This window comes from Mustela putorius, unplaced genomic scaffold (assembly GCF_011764305.1).
Source record: "Mustela putorius furo isolate JIRA1106 unplaced genomic scaffold, ASM1176430v1.1 tig00000992_pilon_pilon_pilon, whole genome shotgun sequence".
Taxonomy (NCBI): Eukaryota; Metazoa; Chordata; class Mammalia; order Carnivora; family Mustelidae; genus Mustela; species Mustela putorius.
The window spans coordinates 2,715,774-2,739,460 of record NW_025421526.1 but is presented as its reverse complement, the minus strand read 5'-3'; the positions used below and the strand labels follow the sequence as shown (position 1 = coordinate 2,739,460).

Here is a 23,687-nt window from a genome sequence, read left to right as displayed (position 1 = left end):
GTGTGGTACATAAACAATGAATCTTGGAACACTGAAAAAAAAATTAAATTAAAAAACAAACAAAAACCCCCCACATCCACCATGAAGTCTTCCTTGATTATTCAAGCCTGATGTAATCTTTCCCTTCTCTTACTTTTCATAGTATTTATCAGTGTCATTCAATAATCAGCAAGTTTTCATTATTCTTTTCATCTGTTTAAATGTTCATACACTTTCACATCTTCCTCACTTATACTGTAAGCTCCTATAACATAATTATTCCAGAGGCCATCACATAACTATTCCATGGCACCTACTCAAAGCTCTGTATCCAGTAGCTGTGGAAAAGCTATAGCAACGGTGAATGAACGTTAAAATAAACTCCAAGAGATCTGAACTTTAGCTCATTTTATGCTACATTAAACATTTAAGTTATTGGGCAATGCACACAAACTCTTGGGATCACATGAAGATAAAATGGAAAGGGATTAGAATAAAAAATACTGTACTTGCTAAAAGGTTTGTGACAGAACAAAAAAAGATTTTCAGTGGTCTTTTCCAGATGTAAAGATCTAGGAATCAAGGAGGTATAAACTCTTATTATTTTGTGATTTGATATGTGAATCACCTCTTTAGAACTTTTAGTAATGGAAATGTGAAACTCCCAATTTTGTCAGAAAGAAATTGAAGTACTCAAGATACAGTAGTCCTCCTTAAAAATCAGGGTTTTAGGGGCACCTGGGTGGCTCAGTTGGTAAAGCATGCAATTCCTCATCTCAGGTTTGTAAGTTTGAGCCCCACATTGCCGGTACAGATTATATAAAAAATAAAACCTTAAAAAAAAAAAAAGGATTTTAGAGTTGAAAAGGGTCTTAGCAATCAACTTTTACAGGCCTAGACTCAGAAAAGCTGGATTTGTGCAGAATTCTCTGGATATTACTGATCAGAAATCTACTGTGTTAAAGTAGAGAAATATATTACAATATATAGTAAATACATAAGATGCATTTGATTAGAGGATCTGTAAAGGAATAATTATATACATAGTTCCATTTAACTACATTAATGGAAACAAAACATATTAAATTGAAGGCTCTTAAAGACTATGTCCCTGTCAACTGTTTCTCCCACTGCCCCATCCACGCAATCTTTATATATTTCCAGACTAGTTCTAATGAAGATGTGTCAGTGACTTACCTGCCAGAAAAAGAAACAGACTAGAATAGTATATAGCAATATGAGTGAAAATATACTCTGTAAAAATGTAAGACGTCATTGGAGAATCCAAAAGGATGAATCTTCAAAAACGGATTCATTTCATATAATATGAGGAAGGTCTGAAAGAGGCCAGAGTGTTTGAAACTGGAGCTTTATAAATTTATGTGATTTTTGAGTTTAGCACCATCTACTTCATTTAGCATATTACTCTGAGCTATGCACTGAGTATTAAGGGAAATATGAGTAAGATACAGCTTTTATTCCCACAAGAGTCTTCTGAGAAGGGGAAACAGGATGTAAATCACTGCCAACAAAGCAAAAATGTCATAATAGAGATACACAAATAACGTTATAGAAGAAGATGAAGAATAACTATGTCATCTTGCTGGGGATGGGGAAGAATTCAGAGATGCCTTCAATAGTATGGATAAACATCAAAATCAGAAATAAACTATAGTAAAATGTGATTTCTATATGACTATCATCTTTTCAATATAATAGTTCACAGAAATTAGGTGAAAAGTAAAAGAAATGAATGTAAGAAAGAAGAAAACATGAGAACCATTTAAAAAATTTAGTTATCATTAATTTGCAAGTAGCAAACACAAAACAATACAAAAACAAAAATCCCAAACAACCAGCCAATCAAGATTGATAATCAGCTTCAAGCTAACCAACCATATTTGAATGGACCGCTACCTTTGTTCATTAAAACAAAACAAAACAAAATCCACCCAAACTTTCAAAGTTGGAATTGAAAGAATAATTTTTTCATAAGAAAAGGACATTTGAACTACACTCCTGAACTGGAATTTCTTTTTGACTATCCTGCTTCCATAATGTTGCTTGTGATGTGGGAGGGGGTTAACCCTTTAACACTGGTCCAACTGTGGTCTTTTTCTTCATTCCTCATACAGCACAGCTGAAATAAAACTAAGACATTTAACAATATTTGAGGAAAAGGCTAAATAAAAGATGCAAAAAAGAATAAAATGGGGGCGCCTGGGTGGCTCAGTGGGTTAAAGCCTCTGTCTTCGGCTCAGGTCATGATGATCCCGGGATCCTGGGATCGAGCCCCACATCGGGCTCTCTGCCAGCAGGGAGCCTGCTTCCTTTCCTCTCTCTCTGCCTGCCTCTTTGCCTACTTGTGATTCCTGTCAAATAAATGAATGAAATCTTTAAAAAAAATTTTTAAAAATACTCAGTTGCTTCACGTTAAAAAAAAAAAAAAAAGATTAAGATGAACAGAAAATTACAGGCTACAACTTTTTTTATCTTCCATTTATAATCTAATAAACATGTCCCTTTTTTTTTATTATTCTTGACACCTGCTTCCTCCCCAGTCTTCAGCCACCACCATGAGAGTCTCTCTCCCTCCTAGAGACCCAGAGAACTGTATGTCAAGAGACAACTACTACATTCACTACCGAATTTCTAAGGCCACTTTGTTGGGTTTCTGTTCTCTATCTAAGGTCCTGCTCCTTCCCAGAGGGACTGATGCCAGAGATATTCAACTTTTTGAAGCTGTGTCATCATCCTTCCAGACCTCAAAAATAAACAAACTGATCCCAATAAGCTTTAACACTCATGTGACATGGAGGTGGGGCAGGTAGGTGGGAAGTCACTCCTTAAATTACAGTAAAAACCCTGCAGCAGTGATAAGCCAATTCAGCTTTTGTAATGCAGTGGGCTTCTAATTATCAAGACAAAATTTGATTCAAAACAATTTTTAAAACCACGAATAGTATTTTAGGCAGAAGAAAATATTCACAAAAATCGACAAGCATAAAGTATGAAAGTACCCCTTATTTGAAATCACCGTTTACATAATGTTCTCAATTAGCTGTCTACAAAATTATTCATGCACATATGAAAGAGTTAAAATACTAGTTTCAGACATTATCATGCTGACAAAAACTTTTAATTTTAGGAAATAGCTACTTTATAAATGAAAATATACACAGCAGGACCTCAGAGGAATTCAGTTACTGCAACAAAAGCTGAATACTATAGCACTTTTTAAGGAATGGCTCTAGCAATTTCTCCAAATAATATCTACTTTAAATAAAGTCACTGAATCCACTTGTAAATTATTTCCCTTTAGCTGTCTCATTATTCAATATGCTTTCAAGGAACATGGTGATGAAAGAAGAAAAAGACCTCTTTCTAACATAACCATACTGGCAAGAACATCAACATTATCAGTATTCAAAGAATGTCTTGGCAGGTTAAACCTTCATAAAAAGAAGGAACACTATCTAATCCAAGATGTCAAAATAGCAATAGTCCTTCTCATATTATGTGCAATATGATTGTTTGTTTCTAAAGAAGAAAAAGACTTCAAAAAAAGATGTCAATATCGTCATGTGTAAATATTAGGCAAAAGCAAAAACTTTTCAGAAAAGCATATAAAGAATGATAAACATGTTTAAAAGAAAAAGGCTAAGAGCAGAGCAGGACTCAATGTTCAAAGAGATTTATGACATGTGCCACTTCTATTCTGGGAGGTTTAACAATATATTTCAACATCTGAGGTAGAACAGTACTATTAAGAAACAAAAGTGGAACAATAACTAGTACGAAGAGAAAAAAGCTTGAAGATAGGTAGCTTATTCTAATTCAGTCCTTGATTTCCTTGTGTAATAATAGCTAACACAATTCTACATTAAGACCTTCTATAGTCTTACATCATTTTTACTGTATAATACTCTCAGCATATTCTTCAGGATTTGAATTGCATCTGAAACTACTGAAGGGTACCAAGGGACTCGTGTTTGTTCATTATCAGTTGAGATGCACTGTTCTCCAAAAATAGTAAAATGCAGCATTTCATAAAATCCTACTTTCCATTCTCAAAAGATGATGCATGCACTGATGATCTTAGAGTGGTTAGGAAAATTTATATAAACTTAGAAAATATGCACTTAACTTTTAAGTACTCACTTCCATTACATAAAGCAGAAATCTGGGTTTAATCTAGTATTATTTTCTCACACTCAAAACTTTCCTCTTTACAGAACTTACAAAACTTTCCTCTTTACAGCTTTTCTTTTAGAAATATGTAGTTCCTATCATCATATTTTATCCTTTTTCATATGCTTTCCCTTCCTGATTCTTCTGTCCTTGATCTTTTTTTAACTTGGGTACATTTAACTTTTAATTGCTAACTGTCCCTTGGATCAAGAGGTCATGGGGTTATTTATACTAGCTGGATGAGCCTCCATCTATCAACATCCTGAGGAATCACAGCACGGTAGAGCTGGAAGAGATCTCAAGGTATCATGTGGTTGAGCCCTACGGTACCAGGAACAGGTGGCTGACTAATCTTAATGCTCTTCTTTCTTTTTTGTTTTTTTTAGGATGATCAGTGATTTTGATCATAAATATTCTATCACAGCTTGGTAATACAGAATCATCTCAATAACAAGTAGACACAGAATAGAAAGAAAACTGCATGAAAAAGGGTTCTGACCTAGTACTATTAATTGCTATTAAAATAGAACAATTTCTTTGATTACTCTGAGTGTCAGGTTCCTCATACAAAGAAGAGATACTGCTGTCTAACTTACAAAGTTATTATGAGTGTTCTGAAACCTGGAACAGAATTATATAAATGTAATATAGTGTTAAAATGGGAAAACAAGACAGTAGGGTCTAAGGAGCCTGTACTCTTTAGGCATGATAAGTTTCAAATCCCATCTCAACAATTTGATAGCTGTGCAATATAAAGTTTTCAACCTCTTTGAGTTCAGTTTAGAGAACAACGTAAGTTAATATGTCTACCTCACTTAGTTGTTGCTATGGATTATAGGAGTTTAATGGACTTAGGATATGTTGTAGCATTGCACAGGCCCTCAATAAATGTTAACTCTCAACTCCCCATGAGGTTTCCATAATTCTGCTGTGTGGTCCTGCTCTCCTTCCATTAACTATTTCAAGTGCACATGTGGAACTTTACGAAAAAGAAAATAATCACAAAATACATAAACTTTTCTTCCCACCAAGACTCATTGAGCAACAAGAGTTTCTTAGTCAGCCTTGCTTTGAAAAATGGAAAGGAGGTAGAGCTTCCTTAAAAAAAAAAAACCAAAACACAAAAAAATCTCCTCCAAAGAAAAAACAATAACAGAAGGTGAAAAATATCATTAAATTGTGAACTCCTTAAAGGAAAACATGTCTTACTCATCTTTATATTTAGGAAGGACGCAAACATTTCTTGGGGATGCCTGGGTGGCTTGGTTGGACAACTGCCTTTGGCTCAGGTCATGGTCCTGGAGTCGCGGGATCGAGTCCCACATTGGGCTCCCTGCTCAGCACTGAGTCTGCTTCTCCCTCTGACCCTCTCTGCTCTCACGCTCTCTATCTCTCAAGTAAATAAATAAAATCTTAAAAACAAAACAAAACACTTCTTGGATGTCTCCTGGCAGAATCACTGATTTCAGTAATTACGAAATGAAAGGTTCAATCAGATTTCATTTAGATATCAGTTAAGAAAGTAAAGACGCTCTTTTTATAAAGATAAAACTAAAGAAATGTGGATAAATTTTTTGCAAGAAGACTTTACACATCTGATTTAGATAAAATACACTGTCCCTTTATGATACCACATACCAAAAAATCTTACAGAAGCATAATAATGGGGACACCTGGGTGGCTCAGTCAGTTAAGCGTCTGCCTTCAGCTCAGGTCATGATCTCAGAGTCCTGGGATCAAGTCCCACATTGGGTTCTCTGCTCAGCAGGGACCTGCTTCTCCCTCTGCCTGCCACTCCTACCGCTTGCTCAGTCTCTTTCTCTCGCTGACAAATAAATAAAATCTTTTTAAAAAGCATAATAATGCTTACCTTGTTATGTATAAAAACAATCCGTAAGTCAGGCTTAAGTAAACCATAGCTTATGAGGAGATCCTGGACCTTTTTAATTTCATCTTTACATTTTTTAGTAGTTGAGTAGAACTGCTTTCTTACCGGGAGATTCTTAAACAATCTTAAAGCAGTTACAGTTGTACCTGTTGGCAGATAAGAGAAAAGCACATCTAGACGTGAAAAGAACTTCAGAGATCTTCAAACCCATACACACCAGTATTTAACCCCTTCCAGCACTTGTGTCTATTCTCTTTTTTAGGTCTCATAAAGCATTTGTTGTTTTTACAAGAAAAAAATTCTGAACTGTTCTTTATCCCTGCAGTCAACACATGAATCACCAATTAACAGACAAAACTTCTTGTCCAAATCTGGGAGGCCATTAATTATAAGCCACAGCCTGTTTTCAGAGATGTCAAAATTTGACAAAACATGCATCTTAGAATTGACTAAGATATATTATCTGAGACCTACAGTATTCAAGTTACATAATAAAAGCTTATTCAATTATCATCATGTGGATGTCCCAAAGCCACCTCAAACCAACCACACCCAGAACTGAACTCATTATTTTCCTCTTTGAGTCTGATACTTATAGCTATTCTCTTTCTCATGGAACATGGACACCCAACAGTTTCCAAGACACATACTCTAGCTTTAACTGATTCTTCCCTCTACCTCTCACTACATAAGTCTTCTAGGCCTATCTATTCTATCCTAAAAATCTCTCTCCAATCTATGTGAAGTCCTTTTCCTTCTTTCAAAACTTAGTTCAAGATGACATGTTATAATAAGATATAATTTATGGTATTATAATGTTCTTCTGGTTAATTTTTTAAGTAACATAATATTCATCCTCTACCTAAAAAGTTTCAGTGGCTCACTGTTGGCTATAGAAAAGGTATAAACTCTTACTTTCAGTTCTAGAAATTTCACTTGGTTCTTTTAGAGTTCCATTTTTCTGCTGAAATTCTCTACCTTTTTACCAACTTTGACTATCTTTTCCTCTAAACTCCTTAACACAGTTGTTTTAAGTTCCTTTCTGCTAATTCATACATCTAAGTCATGTTTGTGTTTGCTTATATTAACTATTTTTTTCTCTTGATTATAGATCCCATTTTATGTTTCTCAATATTTTTGTTTTTGCCAGATATTGCATACAAAAATAAATACTGAAGTAGATATTATTTTCCCTCAGAGAAGGCACTTCATTTCCTCTGTCAAGCAGCTAGAGTGATGAGAGGATCTCTTCAATATAATTAGGAATGTATCTGGGTTGGAGCTGAGCTGTCCCTTTATTTAGCTCCAGTTCACTTCTAGTTTCAAATGTCGTTAAGGATGGAATTAGGTCTTCTCCTCCAGCAAGGCTCTGGGATCTAAGCACTGCGAGACTTTAAGATCTTTGTCGATCTCAGTCCCCACTTTCTTTATCACTGCCTACTCAGCGGAAGTCCTGATGAGATTTGGCATCCAGGGTGAACCAGCTGTATTTGAGGATCCCTTCCTCCCATCGGTCATGTCAGTTCATACATGGCTGGTAAAATTCAGCTGGTTTCTTCTAGGTCCATAAAAGATCCCTATCCACAACAGAGAGCACCTATGCCTCCAGATTCAGTTAATGCTCCCATGGATGCAAGGAGCCACTAGTCTCTTCTTGTCTAGGAAGGGGTATCTTTCTCTTGAACTTAGTTCATTTAACTTCTTTCCCCACTGCCCCAAGTTTTCATTTAAATTCCAGTTAGTTAACATACAGTGTAATATTAGTTTCAGGTGTAAGATTTAGTGATTCATCACTTACATATGAAACCCGGTGCTCGTCACAACACATTCCCTCTTTAAAGATTTTATTTATTTATTTGAGAGAGGGAGAGAGAGCATGAGAAGGGAGAAGCAGACCCCCCAAGGAGCTGGGAGCCTGATGTGGAACTCGATCCCAGAACTCCAGGATCATGACCTGAGCTGAAGGCAGTGGCTTAAGCCACTGAGCCGCCCAGGCGCCCCCACATTCCCTCTTTAATAGCCATCACGTATTTAACTCAACCACGTACCCACCTCCCCTCCAACAACCCTCAGTTTGCTTTGTGTAGTTAAGAATCTGTTTTATGGTTTGCCTCTCTCTTTTTCCCCTCTATGTTCATCTGTTTTGTTTCTTGAATTGTACATATGACTGAAGTCATACGGTATTTGTCTATTTTATGGCATAGTTCTCCAGTGGATTGAAAAAAAAAATACAAGTTTTTAAAGGTATGTGCTCTTTTCCTTCATCATTCCTCTCTTGCTGCAAGGTTAAACTCCCACCCCTTCTCACCTTCCATCTTCAAACTCAAATGATAACTTCTCTGAACAACTCCATCACCTTCCTCTAGGCAACTGGTGGCTTCTATTTACTGCCACTACCTTTCTAGTCATCTCTGTTCCCTTCTACTTTGTGAGTCCCTTTAACTCATCTGTGTTCTCCACTAGCTGTGACAGGTGCAATGGCATATACTGTAGCTGTGGACAGATGGTGAGAAGAAGGGCAGACGAAAATCAATAAAGTCAAATATAAATGTATTTTTGAAAAGAAAAGATATCTGTTGCTTTTTAAATTTGTTATACATGAAAGATCACACTGTAATTAATACGTATCTTGATAAATTATTGCTTCAGCAGATAAAAATGCTCTCTTAGAGCAAAATAAGAATTATCAATAAGCCAAGACTGTATGTTTGTGTAAAACTTAATGATGGAAAACTTTGCTGATTCTAAATGAAATGTGTACCCTTAAGAAAAGTACCAAGTGATACTGGCCAACAGGGAGGAGGCCCTAGTATACTATCATATTTTACAAGAGAACTGCTCACCTCTCTAACTTTAGCACATTCTACAAACACCAGAATTAAATTGCAGTCCTATAGTATGGCTCCCTGTTATATTTTTACATGACCCTATGTTATGCCATTTATAAAGGCAGCTATTTATATTCCTAATGCAAAGATGTATGGTTGCTTGAATATATGAAACCTTTCTTAAACTGGTTAATGACAAAGTTTCATTCTCCAGATGAATAAAATCTTTCAATGCATGCACAATCATACCTAGCAGGGATTTACAAAGAACACGATGCTCTACTCTAATAACAGGGTAAGGAAAGGAACTACCTTGATTACTTTAAATATACTACTTTTGATATCTGAGAAATTCCTAAGGCAGAAGTACTAGGAGGTATTAAAAGAACTTGTCCAGGAGGGTAAATCAATTTAGAAAGCTTATACTGATTAGGGTAAAGAAAACAGAAGTGATGAGAGAAAAAAGATAGGATTAAAACAAGTAATTTAATAAGTTATTGGTAAAAATGATTTAAAAGCTGGGGACTTATTTTTACATTTGTTAACTTTTAAAATGTCTCAAAATAGAAGTGACCAGAAGGGTAATTTAAAATGACATACTATTAAGCACACATATCATTTTAAATGGCTAACTTAATCCATAAAACAAATACGTACACCCAAAAAACCCAGAACTAGAATCTCCAGTCAACTATTTTTAAACATTTTAAATGTGTTTTTTTTAAGGGTAACAAATTTTCCAATGCCTCAAAAAGATTTTGCAGTGAGCTGTGCCTGCATCTACAGTTAGGTTGTCTACAGGTATCATTATCTGATCTATCAGATGACACGAGGAGTAACTGCTAAGCAAGGATGTTCACACCACTACAGAAATTAATCTACAAGAACCCTAAATGCATAGGTATTAGTTAAGATGGCTGTACTGTAGTTTTATCTTACACAGAAAATATTTAAATGGAAGTTGAATGACAGCTGGTAGTGAAATGTGAGTCTGTGATTCAACCACTCAAAAACTATCAGCACTGGGCAACATAAATGGAAAAGGCTTTTAAAAGTATTTGCAGATTTCTATAAAATGTCCATCTACAGCAATTTGAAACTAAGAGCTTGATTCTTTATTGCCTTCCTAGCCGGCCAGCTATAATTAGGAGATAAAAATGAATGATGAAAGGCAATTACTAGTTTCAAGTATAGTTTCTTAAGAGGAATACTGCAAAAGAAAGTAAGGCTCATTTATTGACCACAGAAATTCTTTAATATGCATACTTAGTCTCAGTGAAAGTAGAAGACTAGGTCAGCAAAAAAAGAAAAATCAATCAGCAAATGGGCAAAGATCAGAGGGACTCCACATTTAAGTACTGCTATTTCATACTTCCCATGGAGATGGACATAGGAAAGTATGAGAAGAATGAGTGATACAGAGCAACAGGCCATCCAGATTAGACTGGCTACTACTAAGATAAAAATAAATACATTTAAGTTTTAAAATGTGACTAGATTACTTCAAAGTACTCTACTGAACAGCCACACAAAAATCTCCTAATGGTTTCTTAATCTGAACTCCTAAAAATTGGGAGTCAGAGCATTTCTAGAACTAGACCATACTAAAAAAAAAAAAGCAAGCCTTCTCTTTCCTAACCTTCAGTACATAAAAAGAATCACTATTTTTTTTTTTAATTTCTTTTCAGCGTAACAGTATTCATTGTTTTTGCACCACACCCAGTGCTCCATGCAATCTGTGCCCTAATACCCACCACCTGGTTCCCCCAACCTCCCACCCCCCGCCCCTTCAAAACCCTCAGATTGTTTTTCAGAGTCCATAGTCTCTCATGATTCACCTCCCCTTCCAATTTCCCTCAACTCCCTTCTCCTCTCTAACACCCCTTGTCCTCCATGATATTTGTTATGCTCCACAAATAAGTGAAACCATATGATAATTGACTCTCTCTGCTTGACTTATTTCACTCAGCATAATCTCTTCCAGTCCCGTCCATGTTGCTACAAAAGTTGGGTATTCATCTTTTCTGATGGAGGCATCATACTCCATAGTGTATATGGACCACATCTTCCTTATCCATTCGTCCCTTGAAGGGCATCTTGGTTCTTTCCACAGTTGGGCGACCATGGCCATTGCTGCTATAAACATTGGGGTATAGATGGCCCTTCTTGTCACTACATCTGGATCTTTGGGGTAAATGCCCAGGAGTGTAATTGCAGGGTCATAGGGAAGTTCTATTTTTAATTTCTTGAGGAATCTCCACACTGTTTTCCAAAGTGGCTGCACCAACTTGCATTCCCACCAACGGTGTGGGTACACTATTCCATTTACTTGCACATACATACGAAGTTTTCCATAAATAAATATATTTTTATTATTTATTTAATCATAGCATTTTGATATGGTATGGTTTATTACCCTGATTGCCAAATCAATAATGTTTTACGCATTTCAATAAACTATCGTTCTTCACATACAAAGAACACACTAGTGATGCAACAATAGTAACATTGTTCTTACAGTTTTACAGAAGGGTGACTAATCCATATTTTGTCCTAAGGCTTTTACACAGTCCCTTTTGAGAACAATTCTAAGTATTTAAGAAATGATGACTAAAAAAAGGGTTAAATATTCACTTGGAAGTAAAGTAGACTATCACATAACCAAACCTGAAGCAGCACATTTGAATTTAAGGGGTAACAATGTTCTAAAAAAAGACAAGAAAGGCAAAGATACAAAGCTACTCTCTTACCTTGACCAAGATGTGAAGGTTTTTGAGAAATTATGTGGCCGCTGCCATCTAAAACATACTGGGTGCTAAAATTATCAGAAGCTGTCCTTGTAGTAATTAAAACCTGGAATATTAAAAAAAAAAAAACACTAATAAAATTATTATTTTAGATCCTGCAGTGGACTCATTATCCTCATTATCAAATCAAATTTAAAATAACTATAAATTTACTTAAGATTGAAAAAAGTTTTATACTTGCTAATCTCTTATGATCACTTCTCTTGTATTATTCCCTTAGAATTATATTAATAATAGGCTAACATTTTTTTCGAGGGCAAATCACTGATGTTTGAGTATTTAACTTTAATTAAAATACTCATACACAAATCAGTATATCTGATACGGCTATTTGTGTTATATAACTTACATCTGTAAAACCAATATTTTGATTGCATTAGGGAAACTTACTTTTTAAAAGACAAGTCCCATAAATTTGTTGGTAATGTGAAAAATCCTTTTGTAAAATGGTAATTCCCTCCCCTTTTATATTCTGTATAAAACTACACTTCTTTTAAGCTAATGGTTCAGGAATAAAAAAATATAAATCATACACATATATTTATGCACAATTTTTCTTAAAAACAACTATTTAAAGGTAAATTTTCTATTAATTGAAAAATACTTTAGCATTAAGGCATGTATGTATAAGAAAGTATTTTACTGACAATGAATATATTTCCTTAGATGTCAGGACAGAAATAAGAATTTAAGAGTATCTGCATTCAGGGTGCCTGGGTGGCTCAGCTGGGTAAGCCTGTCTTTAGCTGATTCCTAGATGAGCGACAGGCTTCCTCATCAGCTGGGAGTCTGACCATTCCTCTCCCTCAGCCCCCTACCCAACCCTGCCTGTGCTCTTTCTTCATATCTCTCTCTCAAATAAATAAATCTATTAAAAAAAAAAAGCCTGCATTATCTATTTTTTGAGATGAGTGGGAGACTATAACAATAGTAAAGCATTCCATATCAGAAAATATCGTAGTTGGAGAGTGGGGATGTCCTAGCAAAGCACAGTGGTTTCAGAAATGGGTGGCCTCCTCACACATTTTGTGAGCAATGATGACACAAAGCTGGAGCAATCTTTCTTGGCCATTCTTGGACTCAGCAGAGCCAACTACGTAAATCAGGAAGAAGCCGTAAACATTAGCTCCACTGCTGGAACTCATCTAAATTCAGGTGGATCTACACTGGATTTGATGGTTCTACCTGCCTGTTCTAAGCATGCACTAACTTACATATGGCTACAGAACACATGGGTACCATGCAGGAAATAGCAGTCACCCCAAAAATGGCTTCTCTAGCTCATAATACTAGTAGAATCTATTATATTCTCTCTAGGGGTAATGTCCCTCAAATCTTTACCAGGGGCATTGCCTCAAGCTGCCATTTCCATAATAACTGTTCCTCAAAAAAGCTGCACCTAACATAAAGTTGTGAGCATCTATATAATCTTAAGTGATTTTTCTACTTCTTCCAAAAATATATTCCATGGTTCAAAGGTTGCATAATTTTGAAACTTTTCCTGATAACTGACCTTAATCTTCCCTGCTCCATCCCAATTCTATTCTATCCAGTAATGATTTTTTCTAACAAAGTTTAAAACAAAGAGTACAAAAAATTTCTTTCCTGAGTCTAATTTAACTACTTTATGATTGTCCCTTTAAAAATAATTCTAAATTTAATCAACCCCTTCTCAAAAATGCTAAGTTCAACTAAATTCTACTTCTATTCTCCAAAGAGATAACCACCTAGCCTGAAGTTGGAGTCATTGAGCAAAAGTAGCCCTGAACTCTGAGTTCTAGTACTAACTATGCCAGTGGCTTGGTTAGATGGCCTTGAATAAATGATTACTCTACCATCATCAAGAGGAAGGCAATGATAAGATGAAGATGATGCTACTTTACAAAGTTACATGGGTATTTGTCTTGACTACTTACAAAGCATTTCATAGTTATTAACTTGTTCATTCTTTAAACGTATTAGTTAACAGTAAATACACTCTAGCCTAGATGAATAAACTGATATGCTAAAAATCAAAACAGGACCTCACTGGTCCCATTGTAATAGTTGCATTAAAGTAAAAAAAAAAAAAAAAAAAAAAAGAATACAATATTATTTTAGAATGTTAAATTCTTTTAAAATTAGAACGTGAAAGGCCGCGAAGGATAACACATAAGCATGTTTCACAGATTCATGAAATACAATGTGTTCCTCAGAGGAAGGAATTGTATTTCAAGAGTTCATTTCATCATATGACCCTGTGTCCTGGGCAGGAAACCTTTTTTTGGACTAGGCACAAGCTTAGAATGTGTTTGCTCTGCAGGAGCTAACAAATTTGAACCCTTAGTAACTCTACCATCGGATGCATCTCTAACATTACAAACTATTACTTGTGCTTCTTACTAGAGATGTTAATGAACTGTGGCACAATGAATCTAGCAGTGTCAAAAGAAGAACTAAATAAATTTATTTTAAGAATTTTTAAAAGTTTATTTTAAAGTTCTCAGAGAACCTTATAGGTTATATTAGCTATGTTATTAAAAACTGACTTTTGAGTCCAATTATTGAGTTTCAAGGGAACTATAATACTAACAAAAAGTTAAATTACATAAAAGCATTTAAACTTTAAATAAGCATAATGTTTCTCAATATTTTAGATAAAACTAAAATTTAAAACTTAGGATATGTCCTCTTAATTCATGCAAAACCAAAACAAACAAACAAAAAACCTCTCTTGGCAAAAATTCATTTAAGATAATTTTGTTAAAATTGTGTTATTTTTTTTGCTGACTTTTGGATGAATACTTTGACACAGGAAACAGGAGTCTGAAAACTAAGGCAAATGGCCTTCATGATTCAGGAGAAATATCAGCTTTGCCTGGATCACTGAAATGCCTTTTCCTTTCTGGGTGTGAATATGCCCACCTGGCAGAGTTTACACTAATACAAGAGCTCTGACGTCAGAACTTCTGCCGGATAATTCACTCTGGGAGACTAACAACAGGGAAATCTTGGCTCTGACTTCTCTCCTTTTCGAGAGTTCCATTACCTGTGAGGAGGCTGCACTTAAAGGAGCATACCCCGCTGCTTCAAAAATTCCTTAGAAACCAGGATACCCCGCTGCTTCAAAAATTCCTGTGTCTATTCCAATGAAAGCTCTATCAACCATGGCTTTAAAGAACACAGGATGTATCCTACAGTATGGAACAGGAGGGAGGGAATTATCAAAATGATTCTGGGGCTTCCTCCTCTCTTTTAGATAAGAGGGCCCACAATTAAGAAGTCCCAACTTTCATATTCAAAACAGAATCATATAGCTTCCGATTCTGCCCCCCTTTAAGCCATGAGGTTTAATGAAATGTAAAACAAAAATGAACCTAGAAATAGTGCAGACGATCATAAGGGAAGGGAGAGAAAACTGAACGTAGAAATCAGAGAGGGAGACAAACCAAGAGAGACTCCGGATTCTTGGAAACAAACCGAGGACTGCGGAGAGGGAGGTCGGTCGGGGGATGGGGTAACTGGGGGACCGGCATTAAGGACACATGAAATGAGGAGCCCTGGGCGTTACGGGCCACTGAAGAATCACTGAACACTCTATCTGAAACTAATGTTGGCGGTTAATTGAAATTTAAAAAAAAAGAACCACATATCATGTTATCCCATCAAAAAAATACACACAAAGAACTTCATGGAGCAGAATACTACCCAGCACAAGTAACCACTTAAAAAAAAGTACTCTCTGCCCGAAGATTTTCAAAATAAATTAGAGCCTTTAAAACAAATACGTGATGTCTATACGTGAAATTTCAGTTCTGAGTGAAGAATATTCATTAAATTTAAAAAGTGATCTTTCCTCCCCAAAAAGCACTTATTAATAACTATAATTCCTCAATAAAATTTTTTAAATCTAATTGACCTTAACAAGCATATATTAGTTTCTGTATTTCTGAAACACTATTCAGAATCCTCCCACATAAGTTCCAACTTGACTACTCCTTGATATCATCTACTGAGCTTACGGCTGCAGGCCTGAGTATATTATATTCACTATTTTAGTACGAGGTATTTTTATTTATTTTTTATTTTTTTTATTTTTTTTTATTTGACAGACAGAGATCACAAGTAGGCAGAGAGGCAGGAGGAAGCAGGCTCCCCGCTGAACAGAGAGCCCGACGCGGGGCTCGATCCCAGGACCCTGAGATCACGACCCGAGCCGAAGGCAGAGGCTTTAACCCACTGAGCCACCCAGGCGCCCCAGTACGAGGTATTTTTAAACTAATATCTCTCCAATCATACTAGTAAGAAGGCAGCATGAGCTACTGTGGTAAACTCAGTACTAGGAGACATGATATTGGAACTGAATTCTTGGCTTTGCCATGGACACATTATATGTCCCTAAATAGGTCACAATTTTCATATTCCATTTACTGCCCTGGGCACAGTTCTTCTAAAGTAAACTACTTAGCACAGCACCCTGCATACAACAGATAGTTAAATAGTAGCTGACTGTTTATTAGACTATGTTTCAAAGTTGGAGTAAGAAAACCTGGCATTTGGCTTCATCAGTCATATGAGACAGAACCACAGGAGATCTAAATTTTTTGGTGGCTCACCCGTACCACAGATCGAGAGGGACACTGGGGAGCAGGAAGCTCACTGTGAGTGCTCCCGAGATGATCACTTGTGATGGCAGAGCAGAAAGAGACATAGGGCTCTGCAGTCACAAACAAGGATGTGGCTGACCCTGGAGGGTCACTTTGGCCCAGAGATAGCATGGCAGAGTTGCTCTGAATTGGAATAGAACATCTATAATCCCTCTTTAGTCAGTCATTGGATGCAGGTTGCCCTGTTCAGCTGAGGTAAGGGCAGTCTTCAGAGAGAGACTCTGTTTTGAGCTTCAGTGCCAATACCAGGGAGCTAGGGGAATGGACTCCGTCCTAATGATGGGGATCTGGCAGTGAACCGGGGTCCTACCAGGATCCCTTCTGAATCTAGATTTTTGATGATGCTTTAGCTTTCAGAAACAAGCAAACCCAAATCATCAACCCAAATCTGTGACGAAAAGATACATATTGTTAAGACTTCATTTACATCAAGTTCAAGAACAGGCAGAACTAATCTATACTGATAGAGGTCAGAATAGCTGTTACCTAGTGGGAGGGAGCAGGAGAACACCTTCAGGGGTGCTGATTATGGTGTATATCTTGACCTTGAGTCCACATACGTAAAATATGCACACATGTATCTATCTATGTGTGGTTTTCCCAAAGATTTACAAGAAAAGAGATTACATAAAATGCTGGTAATGTTTTGTAAGATAAACATTTGACTTTACAATGTGTAAACTGAATATAATTTTTAAGAAGTTTACAGTCTTATAGTATCCTGGTAGTCTGACAATTCCTTTATTCCTCCAGTAATTCTGATAAATTATTTTAAGTATTTATACTCAAGGCATTCAAATGCCTCAAAAATAAAACAAAAGACAAAATGATAAACTTGGATATCAACTGGGCTTAAGTAGTCAAATAAAGAAACAAAATAGAGTACCACTAGACAGAGACTTGCAAAACTGCCATTTAAAATCAGAACTACAGTAAAGATTTGGATAAATCACATGGCTCATTGCCATGTATTTTAAAAAGACTAAGTATAGTGCTGCCACCTAGTAGACAAAGCTGATAATAACCAATTTCAGTTCTGAAAGGTTACATACATCTTATAGAAAATACAGAAATGACTTGTTGTTTGTTTATTCATTTGTGGGTTTTCCCTTAGAGTCCACCTCTGAATAAAAGGAGTACCGGTTTCCAATGATATGGACTGAATAAGTCATGGGACCCAAGAGGCACAGCATAGAGGAATGTAATCAACAATGTAATAGTGATATATCAAGACACGTTGGCTACAGTTGTAGTGAAGACGGCATAATGTATAAACTTGTCAAATCACTAAGTTGTGTAACTGAAACTAGAGTGTCAACTACACTAAAATTCACAAATTAATTTCTGAAAACCCAGAAATGCTAAATTTTACATTATTTAACAATACTTTGCCAAAATATACCTTAAAGACTACCAAGTTCAGAGGTGCCTGGGTGGCTCAGATGGTTAAGCGTCTGCCTCTAGCTCAGGTAAGGATCCCATGGTCCTGGGATCAAGTCCCACATCAGGCTCCCCGCTGAGCAGGGAGCCTCCTTCTCCCTCTCCCTCTGCCTGCTGCTCTGCCTACTTGTGCGCGCGCTCTCTCTCTCTGTTAGGTAAATAAAATCTTAAAAAAACCCAAAAAACTAACAAGTTTGGACAGCAGCTAAAAAAAAAAAAATCAAATAATTGTGTTCTCAAACAAAAAAAGAAATACATGATTTCTGGGACACCAGCGTGGCTCAGTTGGTTAAGCTTTTGGGCCTGTAGCTCAAGTCATGATCCCAGAGTTCTGGGATCGAGTCCCATGTGAGCCTCTCTGCTCAGCAAGAAGACTGTTTCTGCCTGCCACTCTGCCTGCTTATACTTCCTCCCTCTCTTTCCCTCTCTGTCAGTAAATAAATAAAATCTTAAAAAAAATAAATTATATTATTTCTAAAATAGCTACCAGGAGTTCAAACAATAGTATGTGCTAGTACTGGGAGTTTCAGAGGTTCCCTGGTATAAATCTGAACCCACTTAAAAAACACACTTTCTGCAAGATGCCAGGGCTGTAGGTTCCCAGATATGGTCTCTAGGGAGAAAGATGGGCAATGCCCAGTGAGCTGTACCCTCTACTTGCTCTTCCCTAAAATCTATTTGGAGACTCGGTGAACTCTAAATAAAGCAAGTGCTGGGACGGATACGGAAGCACAGAAAGCAAGGGGTATGCAAGATTTTGAATAGAGGTTTTAAGCAGAATGCACTTAAGGACAAGGCTTTTCCTACTTTAGCAATAACATCTGGATTCTTCTTTTTATTTATTTATTTGAGAGAGAGAAAAAAGGTGTGTATGCGAGTGGGGGGCAGGGGTGAGGGGAGGGAAGAGAAAATCTGAAGCAGACTCCCAGCTCAGCACCAAACCCAGCAAACAATGGGATCCATATCACAACAGCGAGAGTACAATCTGAGCCAAAATTACGAGTCAGACGCTTAAGCAACTGAGCCACCCACGGGCCCCTAGCCGTCTGTATTCTAACACACAAGGGCCCCTAGTCTACCTCTGTAGTAGAATATCAAACTCTCCCACTTTTAAGACCAGCTCCTTCCCCAACCACAATTTTTCTTTGTTACTTCGGCATCACCTCACAGAGCTCCAAAAGACAAAAGTGAATACTGAGCAGGGGCTCTTTTCACAAAAAAATGGAGAAGACCTATACCATGCCAGCACTTTAAGAGCAGTATAAGTACCGCGCGCTAACCGATTGCACCACTGGAGCTCCCAGCACTTTAAGAGCAGAATGAAAGAGGGAAGACCACAGTAAGCATGGAGATATACATATATGACTGCTGTGAGAATGGATGAAAAGTAACAGTATCTCGTGTACATGCCACTTTTCTGAAACGTAAAGTTCTATCATTTGATTGTACCTGAGCATTCTCACCCAAGTAGAGATGGCCAGCAGAGCACAAATGCAGGGATACACAGCCAGTGGACACACACAGGACACAGAGACTATCACACTATAAAATACAGCCCAATACACAGAATAATATAGTACAGCACAAAGAAACTAGTACACAGCAGTGTGATCAAACACTACTAAATCAAGGTTCTAGACAGGCTTTGACACAAACTAGTTATGAAATCCAATGCAGAGGCAGTGAAATGTAATTGGTACTATGCAAAAAAGTTGGTCAGGCTCTGAACTGAAGGGTTTATAAACACTGAAAGCACCATAACCAGGGTCAGGAGAGCAAAGTTCTCAAACCCAATCCGCCTCTGACCAGCTAGGGTTTAGAGTAAGTCAAGTTAAGGGGCACCTGGGAGCTCAGTTGGTTAAGCAGCTGCCTTCAGCTCAGGTCATGATGCTAGTGTCCTGGGCTCGAGCCCCACATCAGCCTTCCTGCACCATGTGGAGCAGCTTGCTTCTCCCTCTCCCTCTGCCTGCTGCTCCCCCTGCTTGTATTCTTTCTCTCTCTCTCTCTCTGTCAAATAAATAAATAAAATCTTTTAAGATTTTTTTTTAATTTGACAGAGAGATCACAAATAGGCAGAGGGCGGGTGTGGGGCGAGGGCGGGTGTGGGGGGGCGGGAAGCAGGCTCCCTGCTGAGCAGACAGCCCGATGCAGGCCTCAATCCCAAGACCCTGAGATCATGACCCAAGCTGAAGGCAGGGGCTTAACCCACTGAGCCACCCAGGAGCCCCAAATCTTTAAAGAAAAAAAAAAAGTGGAACATAATGAATAGCATGGAGGACATTAGAAGGAAGGGAAAAATGAAGCAGGGGAAACTGGAAGGGGAGACGAACCATGAGACTATGGACTCCGAGAAAGAAACTGACAGTTTTAGAGGGGAGCGGTGTAGGAAAATGGGTGAGCCCGGGTACTAAGGAGGGCATGTATCGCGTGGATCATTGGGTGTTAGAAGCAAACATTGAATCGTGGAACACTACATCAAAAACTAATGATGTACTGTATGTTACTAACAGAACACAATTAAAAAAATGGAAAAAAAGGGATTAAATTATACATTTTATGTTATGTATATTCTACCACAATAAAAAAAGTCCATACTTTTTGCCAAAACCTCCATTCATTTTCTCTTAATGCTATCACTCTGTGATTATGAAATCACTAGAGAGGTCAATATATATTACCTTACCTCAGCTACACAACAAATTGATCCCAAGGCTTCTCCACGAAAACCATAAGTTGTCAAATTTTCAAGATCTTCATGACTATTTATTTTTGAAGTATAGTATTTCACTGCCATGACAGGTGCATCAATGGCCTTGATACCCTCACCATTGTCTCGTACCTCAATTTTATCAAATCCATAGTTCTCCTATAAAAAGAGACTATTTTTAGTATATAAAGGCAGTCAACTGTTACCCACAAGAAACACAAGAGAAACAATCGTGTCATTTATTTTTTTATGGAAACTTAATATTAAGAAAGTAAGAGTTCAAATTCTTAACTCTATTAATTCCTAACTATGATACAATGGGCAAGTCCCTTGTTTTCCCTGGTCTCAGATTCAACGATAAAAAAAGAAGGTCAGTCTAATCTTTAAGGCTCCCTTGAATTGTTTCAGCATCATGGATACTTGTGTTTAAATTCACATTTAAACTTCACTAAGAAAATTCTACTAAATTATATATACTTTTGCACATATACTCTCTCAAAAAAAAAAAAAAAAAACCCAAAACAGAATACAATCACCGTCAGCAGCTGGTTCTACCCACTAAAGAGTCTAGCAATTAACATTATTCATCCTGACTTTAATACTTTCTCCCTTTAATAACATTTACCACATAATGACTTTCTGAAGTTCTTTTTGCAAACGGAGAACAGAAAGATGCTAATACACTAATTTGGCAATCTCTGTGAGGTCTTCATTTGAAAAATGAGGGCAAAAAACCCCCAAACTCAACTCATAGTCTAGTGTTCCTAATCTAATACTAGTATGAATACACACAAAAAACAAAATCTAAATTCCTATAGAGATCTTCTTATAATTACAAAGACCTTATTTAAAAATAATAACCAACAAAAACCTAAATTTATATAATTCTGTGTGTCAGTACTTTTTAGGTCAATTAGATATGCAAGGTAATGAAGTCTGATTGAAATCTTACCTAAGATTTAGTTCCTCATCTCTCTCTCTCAATCAAAAAATTAACATCCTGGAAACATTCTGGCAGCTTCATTTTTTTTTTTTTAAGATTTTATTTATTTATTTAAGATTTTATTTATTTATTTATTTGGCAGACAGAGATCACAAGTAGGCAGAGAGGCAGGCAGAGAGAGAGGAGGAAGCAGGCTCCCTGCTGAGCAGAGTGTCTGATGTAGGGCTCCATCCCAGGACCCTGAGATCATGACCTGAGCAGAAGGCAGAGGCTTTAAGCCACTGAGCCACCCAGGTGCCCCTGGCAGCTTCATTTTATAGAAAAATCATTAGCTACAGAAACACAAATCTTGCAATACAAATAAGAAGTCCAAGCATCTGAGTAAAATAACACAAAGATTTGTTTAAATTTTTAAATTATATCAACTGTAATTAATTATGAAAATATTTCTAGTCAGGACAATTATTATTATACGTAATCATAATAAAACAGGTCTTAACTGTATAAAGCAAAATAATATAGTTTAAAACTCTACAAAACAGGAACTGATAAATATCAAGACATTAAAATATAAAGTCAGGTATAAATGTGTACTTTTCTAAGAGGAGTTCCATTGGCTTCCTAACAATAGTTTTACAAACATGTTTTTCTTTCAGAGAGCTTTAAGAGTAAATGTCTGGGGCGCCTGGGTGGCTCAGTGGGTTAAGCCGCTGCCTTCGGCTCAGGTCATGATCTCGGGGTCAAGGGATCGAGTCCGGCATCGGGCTCTCTGCTCAGCAGGGAGCCTGCTTCCCTATCTCTCTCTGCCTGCCTCTCTGTCTACTTGTGATCTCTCTGTGTCAAATAAATAAATAAAAAACCTTAAAAAAAAAAAAAAGAGTTAATGTCTGTTTGCCTAAGTAAGATTCATAAGTAAAATCTACCAAATATAAGTATCTAATCCGACTTATTATCAACTGTATTCTAATCAGATTTTACTAGAGGAAATACCTTAAAAAAACAAAAAGCTGCCTTTCTTTGGGTTTAATGAATTTCCATGTTTATAGAGTTTACAAAACAGTTGACCATGGAATGTCGGGATTAGGGGTACGGACTCCCACATCATCAAAAATCCACATATAACTTTTGACTCCTCAAAAACTAAACAGCCTACTATTTTTTAAAAATTGTTAATTCCAGTGTAGTTAACATAGTGTTATTAGTTTCAGGTGTGTAATATAGTGATTCAACAGTTGCATATATTACTCAATGCTCAACAAGGTAGTGTACTCTCAATCCCACTCACCCATTTCACCATCCCCACAGTCACCTCCCCTCTAGTAATAATCTGTTTTCTGTAGTAAAGAGTCTGTTTCTTGGTTTGTCTTTTTTCCTTTGCTCATTTGTCTCCAAAATTCCACATATGAATAAAATCATACAGTATTTATCTTTCCTTGATTTATTTCACTTATCATTATACTCTCTAGTTCCACCCATGTTGTTGCAAATGGCAAGATTTTACTTTTTATAGGTGAATAATATTCCACTGCATATATACACCACTTCTTGATCCATTCATCTATAAATGCACACCTGGGCTGCTTCCATAATTTAGCTATTTTAAGTAATGATGCTATAAACATAGGAGTGCATGCAGCCCCTTGAATTAGTGTTTTTGTATTCTTTGGGTAAATACCCAGTACTATGATAATTACAGGATAGTTTTAACTTTTTTTGATGAACCTATATACTGTTTTCCATGGTGACTGTACAGTTTGCATTTCCACCAGCACTGTGAGAGGGTTCCTTTTTTTCCACATCCTTTCCAATACCTTTTGCTTCTTATTTTTTAGACTTTGGCCATTTTGACAGGTGTGAGGTGGTATGTCATTACAGTTTTGATTTTCCTTTTTCTGATGATGCGTGATGTAAACATCTTTTCAGGTCTTTGTTGGCCATCTTAATATCTTCTTTGGGAAAATGTCCATGCATGTCCTCTGCCCATTTTTTAACCAGATTATTTGGGTCTTGTGTTGAATTGTAACAACAGTTCTTTATATATTTTGGATACTGTTTACTGGAAATGTCATTTGAAAAGATCTTCTCCTATATGGTACATTATCTTCTATTGTTTCCTTTGCTTTTTTTGGTGATGTAGTCCTAATAGTAGTCCCAATTATGGTGATTTAATCTCAACAGTTTATTCTTGCTATATTTCCCTTGTCTCAGGAGACATTATCTAGAAAAAATGTTAATATTGTTATGGCCGAAATCAAATT

General features: G+C 36.7%; 1 protein-coding gene across 9 annotated transcripts in view; it reads right to left on the bottom strand.

Moving 5' to 3' along the window:
* Positions 1-23,687, bottom strand: part of PMS1 (PMS1 homolog 1, mismatch repair system component) — an 85,189-nt gene that overhangs the window by 48,205 nt on the left and 13,297 nt on the right. For 8 of the 9 annotated variants that reach the window (XR_006608507.1, XM_045086474.1, XM_004763369.3 and 5 more), the window contains 3 exons: positions 20,463-20,645; positions 11,637-11,739; positions 6,041-6,204 (listed from right to left, as the gene is read on the bottom strand). Coding sequence is in view for 8 of the 9 variants with exons in the window: in XM_045086474.1 (XP_044942409.1) it covers positions 6,041-6,204; positions 11,637-11,739; positions 20,463-20,645 (450 nt within the window). In the remaining variant the exon portion in view is untranslated. The remainder of the gene's footprint in view (positions 1-6,040; positions 6,205-11,636; positions 11,740-20,462; positions 20,646-23,687) is intronic. The other variant, XM_013061854.2, reaches the window with a different exon arrangement.